At 36.0% G+C, this 9,927-nt stretch overlaps 1 protein-coding gene across 1 annotated transcript; it reads left to right on the plus strand.

Annotated features, from left to right (window-relative positions):
- Positions 1-606: 606 nt before the first annotated feature.
- LOC136851151 (uncharacterized) lies at positions 607-3,614 on the plus strand. Its single transcript, XM_067125109.1, has 3 exons — positions 607-749; positions 2,793-3,243; positions 3,509-3,614. The coding sequence occupies exons 1-3, from the start codon at positions 747-749 to the stop codon at positions 3,517-3,519; spliced, it is 465 nt and encodes a 154-aa protein (XP_066981210.1). The 5' UTR covers positions 607-746; the 3' UTR covers positions 3,520-3,614.
- Positions 3,615-9,927: the final 6,313 nt, after the last annotated feature.

Below are 9,927 nucleotides of genomic sequence, written 5' to 3' on the forward strand. Positions count from 1 at the left end.
ATGTATTTCCCCTCACTTGAAACGCCAGCTGGATTTTCAACTTTCTGCATGACTATCGACTATCGATGATGTGTTAACAGGAGTGAGACAATAAAAAAATGAATGATTATTTTGTAATAAGGCTCCTCTTTCTCTTTTTTTTTTTCCTCCTAATCTGGGAGGAATTTTACTCATGCTGGTATATTGAGACCAGTGACAACGATGAATGATCGTGGCTGAAGTTTGCCTGCTCCTACCAACAACTATTACTTCTGGTGCGAAGACTGCGGCTACTATCACTGGCATTTAAGCTGAAGCTATACGCTTCGTACTATGAACATTCAAAAAATGATCGTTTCATTCAAATCTAATCTTGGTTGAAATTCACCGTTCATGAAATGATACTCAAGGCCTCATTTCACGGGCGTTTATTTCCGAGATAAAAAGTGAATATTTAAATACGCTTCTCCTGGCGTAGAGGTAGCCACGGGTGGGCGAGGTAGATTGAGAGAGACCTGTTTTTGCCTCAAGATTGAGTTCCAGGCCTTCCCTCATTAAAGCTCGCACAACGCCTACCGCCCCCCGCTCCCCCATACCCCAACGCCCTACCGCTCACAGCACACACCCTGAGGTCACACCAGTTAACTTGTAACGGGTGACCGGTTGAGTGAGAGAAGGGCAGCTGTGCTTTCAACCGGAGATATATATATCGCGGGTCGAGGCTCCGAGTGTCAGTATCATCTGTCTGCAACCGAATCAGCACAGACATGGTAAGACCGTCTGGAGATCATTAGAGAATTCTCGAGACATTAGAGTTTTCCTATGCTATATCATCAGTGGGACAGCCTATAGAATATTTCACTGGACCATTTTCTCGATCCCTCCCTCTCCGCCAAGTGCTACAGGAAAGTCTGGTTTCCAGAGTCAAGATCCATCTCCCAGAATTGGCTCTTTCTGCCCACGGACCATTATAGAAAATAGGCATTTGGTGCAATCAACATAAAATATGAGATGGGAATTCAATTTTCGTTTGAAGCTACCACGAAACATCATAGGCAGCAGGAAATGATGTAGTCATCAACAATTTCACATACATAGACAATGGTTGCTAAAAACCAGATTTTAGTAATGAATGATAGTATGACTGAGGAAAGGACATTATGATAGAGGTATGGAGATAGAATGTTAGAAGAGACGAATCATAGTTTCTAGAAGGGTTCTTGCAAAAGATTAGAAAGAGAAAAAATAGTGTCTGCGAAATAAAACTTAAATTTTATGAAAAAACTTAAAAAAAAATTCTGGATCTTGCCGAGGTGAATTGTTTGCATGATATAAATGAGACGATAAATTACAAGGCTGAGACGTTCAGAGACACGACAAAGTGATAAAAAGGTTAGTACGGTGAAAAGATAGGCGAGTGCTTTGAGGTGGTCTGATCATGTAGAGAGAATGGAGGTTGATAGAGAAGTGTGGAAGATTGGGGAGAAGCAGACCGACAAAGTGCTTGTGGCACTATAGAAAAATAGGGTCTTAATACACAGTAAACAAGAGGATGCATACACTTCAAAGTAGAAGTGAGTGGTGGTCTTACGCGTGGCGGGTTTGGCGGGATTCTGCTGAGCCCCCTGCGTCAGTATGCCAAATGGTTCACGCTCTGGAAGTTTTCTCCGCACGATTTCATCCTTGATTTAACACTTTACGGATGGGAAAGGCGGCATTATATATATATATATATATATATATATATATATATATATATATATATATATATATATATATATATATATATATATATATATATATATATATATATATATATATATATATATATATATATATATATATATATATATATATATATATATATATATATATATATATATATATATATATATATATATATATATATATATATATATATATATATATATATATATATATATATATATTATATATATTATGTATGTATGTATGTATATGTGAGTCTGTTTATATTAGATTCGATTTGATAATGATAAGTATATGAACTTTTCCATCAAAGTAACTCTCTTTTTATACTTCCAAAGGCAGTCTTGTGCTGTAGTTTAGGGACTAAATATTCAGTCCTGAATTCTGCCTCCAAGTTCCGAAGGCAGGCGGAGCAGTTAAATCAAATGAGACCGAATCGTAGTGGTGACGAACCCCTGACCATCTACTGACCTCGAGAAACGAACTTAAGCAGGATCTGTTAACGTTGATTTAAAGCAGTAATTTTTAAAATGAAGTCCCAAGTTAATTCTTTATCTTGATTTCAGACTTCGTCCCTAGTCCCACCTAAAAAACTAAAATAAAACAATAGAAAGAAGGAATAAGCTTGCCTATAAAATTTCATCATACCAACATGTCAGAATCTAAATGCTGAAGGAAATTAATTAATCCCTCAAGATTTTATAGCATTATTTATCATTTTCACACACACACACACATATATACATATATATATATATATATATATATATATATATATATATATATATATATATATATATATATATATACACTATATATATATATATATATATATATATATATATATATATATATATATATATATATATATATATATATATATATATATATATATATATATATATATATATATATATATATATATATATATATATATATATATATATATATATATATATATATATACACAGAAGAATGGGAACAGAGATACGGGCAAAGTAGTCAACGTAACGCCAACACCTTAAAAATACCGCTTTAGAAATCAGTCAGGTCCTGAACCTCATGTCGTCTTCATAACTTTGCAGCATCACAAAATCAGCGCCCTGTTTCTCCTGCTGGCCATCGGCTTGGCTACGAGTGCCCCCGGAAAAGGATTCGGATACGGAGGATACGGAGGAGGCTACGGCGGCGGCGGCTACGGAGGAGGCTACGGCCCAAAGGTCATCTACATACCCGTTCAGATTCCCATCTACCACCAGCCTTACAGTCAGCCCGTCTACCACCACCAGCAAGTCTTCCATCACCAACCCGTGATTCACCACGGGGGAATCGGCGGCGGCTACGGGGGAGGAGGTCTCGGAGGTCTCGGAGGTTTCGGCGGCGGCGGCTACGGGGGAGGAGGTCTCGGAGGTTTCGGCGGCGGCCTCGGAGGTATCGTCGGAGGAGGCGGTCTAGGGTCAGGCATCGGCCTCGGGAAGGGTGGTCTCATAGGTGGCGGGGCCGGTGGTATTGTTAGCGGTGGTGCCATTGGTGGTGGTAGGTCACGCACGCACCGTCACGTATTTTAGATTTTTGCACCTTGCTTTTGCACCTTGAAATCTTCATTTCCTCTTATTATAAAGTACAAATATATTAAGATGAGTCACCTTTTATCATGTGGCATTAGCAGTAACAATACAAATAATATCCTTTACTTCAGCTCAAGGCTATGTACAGATGCAATGCATTACGTGAAATTTAGATGGACTAGAAAAAGCGTAACTAATAGTTAATACTCTTCTTTTTCTCTTTTTCATTACAGGATACCATTAGGAGGAGCGATTATATCCTCTTCTCAGGAAGATCTTAATTTTAGGATGAATGCAATCATAACATTGTTCTTTGTTAATAAAATGTAAGTTTTTTTAGTAGTGTCTTTCTTTCGTTATCCGTCGTCGTTAACATAAGGCTGTCTTAAACTATGATTCCAGACAGCACGGTTCAAAACAAATGTATGACTCTATTAATTTACTAATTAAGGAGCCCTGAAACGAATAATGACATGAACATCTGCCACGAAAAGCACTCTCAAGGGTGACAGAATCAGAACTAGAAATTATCTCAGATCGCATTCGGGTCGTTTCGGCCGTAAGCACGTTTACGTGCAAAATGGGCGCCGTGTTTAGTACCAGCCCCTTAGGGGTGTACGTAAAACATGAAATAATGATGGTAAATACCATAAACATAACGGTAAATACCATAAACATAACGTCTTACATTGTTTTGGATGTTACGGCCTACAGTGACTTACGGCCGAAACGACCAGGACCGCTTACATCACCTCACGGTGCCAACGACTTTTGGAAAATGCTTCTCGATGGTCGAATCCTCACTGACCCGCTGATTCACATCTCGACTCGGGCGATCGACGAGGTACAGTACAGTACACCGCCAGTTGCAGGAGAAAGTTTCCTTCAAGACACGCAATGGTCAAGCTCAGTGCGCAGAAGTATGACCAAGTTATCACTCTCGATGAATGAATGTCACAATCTTATTCTGCGTCAGTATTATAACTCTTTGATTTATAGAGCAATAGGGAACTTCCCTCAGGAAAAGTAAACGTTAAGTGATTTAAACTCACACAATACAAACAAACAAACACACACACATTATATATATATATATATATATATATATATATATATATATATATATATATATATATATATATATATATATGTATATATATACAGTATTTATATATATAAATATATATACAGTATATATATATATATATATATATATATATATATATATAAAACCGTAAAAAATAAGTCAGGACATTGAGACTTATGGATATTGTGTGTCTAAAAGTTAATCTCGTCTGCCAACAGGTTCCATTAAACCCATAAAAACATCACTGTTTTCATCAAGATCTTGAAGTCAAAATATCAAAAGCCGTTCTAAAATTGTCTAGTTACACACACACTAACCCCGTTGAAAAACACGTTTATTATAAAAGAGAGAGAGAGAGAGAGAGAGAGAGAGAGAGAGAGAGAGAGAGAGAGAGAGAGAGAGAGAGAGAATCTCACTGTCGTTACAAAGATGGAAAACTGTAGGCGACGAAAAAAAGCTCCATTCAACATTATTTGAAAATCTTGTTGCAACATTTCGTAATTTTCAACGAGTAACTTGTGCATTGTGCCAGTATTTAGTCACGTCTTTGAAAGCCACCACATATAAAATTATTGATAGAATAAAATGCCAGTACTTGAGTTATCGGTTCTGTCAGTTCTTTGTGATTTCTCGTCTTTCAGACATTGGTCCAAAGAGAACGGGTCTTCAGAATGAGTTGGATATTGATGTCACTCTGGATCTTGAGCCTAACTAAAGCAACTCTCGTCTCGATTCTGTTTTTGCTCCAGTAAGAATTCCGATGAAATCCCGACACTTTCACTCTCACCTTGTGAGGCATTTAAACCATAGGTTCAATTTTCACTCCTAGAGCGAGCGGGGGAGAGATATGACATTTCCAATATGAGTCTATTACTTTCACTTTCTGTGTCTCTTTCTCTTTTAATGTATTACTCTGCAATCTTAAGTACAATGGCATATGATCTCAAAACAACGGTTATCGTGTTAGAAAACCAACGAATTATGGCATACTCTTAATTGTACTTTCATGGTTACTGCACACACACACACACAAACATATATATATATATATATATATATATATATATATATATATATATATATATATATATACAGTATATATATATATATATATATATATATATATATATATATATATATATTTACATATATATAACGTATATATGTATAATATGTGTGTTATATATATATATATATATATATATATATATATATATATATATATATATATATATAACACATACAAGTATATTCAAGTATTATATCTAACTCGGCCTCTTCATTAGTATTCCTCTCTCTCTCTCTCTCTCTCTCTCTCTCTCTCTCTCTCTCTCTCTCTCTCTTTTCCTTCCTCTTTTTTTCTTTAACTCTGCACCCAGTACCGTACATGGACATTTTGGATATTATTACCAGTGGATTTCTACGTCTTATTATCAACCAGCGTATAAAGTATAAACAAGTATAAAAGTATGAGAAAACTTTCCAAATACCGATTTTCGTGAGCACTACTTTATTTGGATTTGATCTCTCACTCTCGTCCTATTTCTTATTGGATATGTGTGTGCTTGCGTGTGCACGAGTGTGCTTGCGCGTGTGCATGCGGACCTCATGCTTGAGGAAGGAGCAAAATCAGCGCGAGACATGACGTCATCCTTGATTTGCAGAGAGCGTTCCAGCCTTCGGAATTTCCCATTGGCTGACCGAGCTGGTGAATCCCTTTTACCATTAGATTTATGGGTTAAACCCTTGCCTTTCAACTTACAGGCAACTGTGAAAGGGATTGAGAAGTCTGGTGTGGACCTCTTGCTTTTGACCATCCTTCAGAGACGATTGGCATCGCTGTCCATTGCTCTCGTTTTTCCAATCACTCCTGTGTCATCATACCTTTCCTCTTCGCCTACTTGACTTTTTACTGTTCTCATTACTATACGATCATCATACGCTAGCTAACTTTTTTCGTTATTGTTTTCCCTCTGTTTATGCAAACTAGTATATTGTCATATTTGTAAATATAAACCATATTACAAAAACAAATAAACAAAGGCCATGGTTGTCATATTTCAGCAAGACCGTAGTTATGGCCCCACACCCCAGAGGATATGATTCTCTCTCTCTCTCTCTCTCTCTCTCTCTCTCTCTCTCTCTCTCTCTCTATATATATATATATATATATATATATATATATATATATATATATATATATATATATATAATATATATATATAATGTGTTTGTTCAGGTATAGTATGTAAGATTTATTTACATATTCCATGAAAATTTACTAGAGTAAACTACCATGTATTATTAATTGTAAATATGTGTTCAATACATATATAAAAAAATCTATTTACTAGTACATTAAAAAAAAAACTGTAGGGTATATAAGGCCACTACCTCAGTAACAACCAATGAAATAAACTCAGAGGATCATTTCCGTCAAACCGGCTGGATTATGACGCAATACACGTAAATCATGAAACTTCAATTAAGCCTGGCGCACCAGGGAGGGTCTTTCTTCTTGGTAAAAGCGCGCAAGCGCAAACCGCTGGTGTCAAAATGTTATTTCAACTGGATGCACCAGTGATCAGACAGTGTAGCTTCAATTGTTAACGTGGAAGTGTTTATTTCCATTCCTCCTTCCCTTTGTTTTCACCAGTTGCTGCAGGCATATGAAACTGCTGAGGCTTTAAATAGGGCTCAGAAGAAAGAGATGGGTAAGTTATTTTCACTTTTGAATACTGGTTTTATTAATATACAGTTAACCTTTCATTTGATTCCTACACGTCTTCAAATAAAGCTTCTTTAGCTATCTGTGTGGCTGGTTTGGTTAGAAAATGCGATCGAAAGGCGCTGACAATGACTTGTCAAAGACATATTTTTTGTAAAGCCATTGAAAGTTTAACACGCGGGTAACTGAACTCGCAATTCTTCTCCTTTTAAGACGAAAACTTTCATTAAAACGAAAGTCACCGAATAACTTTTTTTTTTTTTTTTTTAAGTGCCTAATATTTTCAACCGTCTTGCGCTTAGTAGGCTACCTGTGCACTGACATAGGATCTCAGAACCATTTCTGCTAACTATAGGCGTAGGAGGCGGGGTGGGGGGGACCCCCCCTTGGATTCGGGAATCTGCTAAAATTCGGGCAAATGGGTTGGGATGTTTGGACATCCGGAGGAAGAAAAAGAAATTCTATCATTTAAAAAAATAACAAGAATAAGAATAAAAATGATGATAAACTTGTATTTGTAAGTTAACCAGGCAATAAATAATTGCACATGAATTATGATTATCAATTTATCATTTACTTTAGAATATCCCCATGCGATTAAAAAACACACATAACATGTAGGCTATGCATGAACACCCTGAATGAAGAATAGAATAGCGGCTACATGGTTTGGTAAACTTCTTTAAATTCGTACCTACTGCACATAATTTAATAGCTGTGTGGTGTTTATAACACAGATATATGGCAATTTGAAAAAACTCCTGGGGTTCCGGGCAAATTTGGTGTCCCCCCCCACAATAAATCCCACCTCCTACGCCTATGCTGCTAATCTCACCATAATTTTTATGACAAAATACAGTAAATACTAAAATAGACCAGGGGAATACTTGTACAACGAGTATCCAAAATCTGACTAATATGAAAGGAAAGGAACTCTGAAGAAAACTCGTAAAATAAACGTAGGCCTATGTTGAATTACTTACTTCACATCCTACATATGCATAAGAAAAGCCGATTATTCAAGAGTGGCAAACCATGATTATTTTAAACAAAACAAGTAAACAAAAGCGCCCTCATAGGCGATGAAAAAAAGTTATTTGATTTCAGCTCTAGGCTAACAGTTCCCAAGAAAGTAAGCATTGTGATAAATGCTTCTACAACCTAGTAACATGCTTATGCTTTAACGTGTGAACGAAAGAGCCTTTCACTAAGCCGAAAATGTTAAGAATTCCTCACTGAATCCCACAGTCGTTATGTCAGACTTTTATAAGAAAATATTTGCGTTCGCGTCTTTTATGTCAGTAGTTCGATTTTTTTTTTTTTTTAGCCTGCATCTTGGACCGAGGAGAGACTGGTCATATTGCACTCAGAGATGAGAGATTGTCCGGGGGCAGATTTGCAAATTATTATTAGTGCTAACTTATGTTGGTATTTCTCATTGCCGGAATGTTTCGTTTAGTCTGTTGGTGAAATAAGGGAGTTGGCGACATTTTCTTGCAGTAAATGTTTGTTGCCTAGTATAGTACATTTAGTCTATTTTACAGCAGTTTGACCTAAACTAAGTGTTATGAAAGTTAGTGGAAATACCTAACATAGGTTTTAGGGGCGTAGGGCTAGGGGAGGGGTGACAGTAAGCCCATTTTAAAATTATGTATGAGATTAGGTTGTAGGTTTAACAATGCAATGGCCTGCACAGGACTTATTGAATTAAATACTTTCTGCCTATTCGTTACTCATGTCCCGCTCTCTCTCTCTCTCTCTCTCTCTCTCTCTCTCTCTCTCTCTCTCTCTCTCTCTCACACGTATATATACATATATACACACACATATATATGTACATATATATATATATATATATATATATATATATATATATATATATATATATATAGAGAGAGAGAGAGAGAGAGAGAGAGAGAGAGAGAGAGAGAGAGAGAGAGAGAGAGAGAGAGAGAGAGCCAGAGCCAGAAGAAAAGAATAACAGTCATAAGTATCTATCGCTTATGTGTATTTAATATACACTTCTTTAGAGTGCTGCACCCGAAGAAGCGCCACTGAATACACAAAAGCACTAGGTATTTAAGCCTCCTATTATTTCCTTCTGGCTTATGCGGTACATGTAGTCACGTGATCCTTCTGACGGTGTAGCAATACACACACACACACACACACACACATATTTATATATATATATATATATATATATATATATATATATATATATATATATATATATATATATATATATATATATATATATATATATATATATATATATATATATATATATATATATATATATATATATATATATATATATATATATATATATATATATTATATATACCTCGTAGGGGAGTGGTGCCTTCAGTACATCTCACGTGGTGTACTGTAGGCCTTCCTTAAGGGTTTTTGCAGTGGCCCTCCGGCCCCTGGCTGCAACCTCTTTCATTCCTTTTACTGTACCTCCGTTCATATTCTTTCCTCCATCTGAACCTCCACCCTCTCTAACAATTGATTCATAATGCAGATGCGAGGTTTTCCTCCTGTTATACATTTCGAAACTTCTTACTGTTAATTCCCCTTTCAGCGCTGAAGGACCTCGTAGGTCCGAGCACTTGGCCTTTGGCCTAAATTTTATATTATATTCTGTTCTATATATATATATATATATATATATATATATATATATATATATATATATATATATGTGTGTATGTATACATATATACATATATGTGTTTGTGTTTGTGTGTATTTCTCTCTCTCTCTCTCTCTCTCTCTCTCTCTCTCTAGCCATCTATCCGTCTATATATCTATCAATCTATCTGTATATA

The sequence above is a fragment of the Macrobrachium rosenbergii genome, chromosome 23 (genome assembly GCF_040412425.1).
Source record: "Macrobrachium rosenbergii isolate ZJJX-2024 chromosome 23, ASM4041242v1, whole genome shotgun sequence".
Lineage (NCBI taxonomy): Eukaryota > Metazoa > Arthropoda > Malacostraca > Decapoda > Palaemonidae > Macrobrachium > Macrobrachium rosenbergii.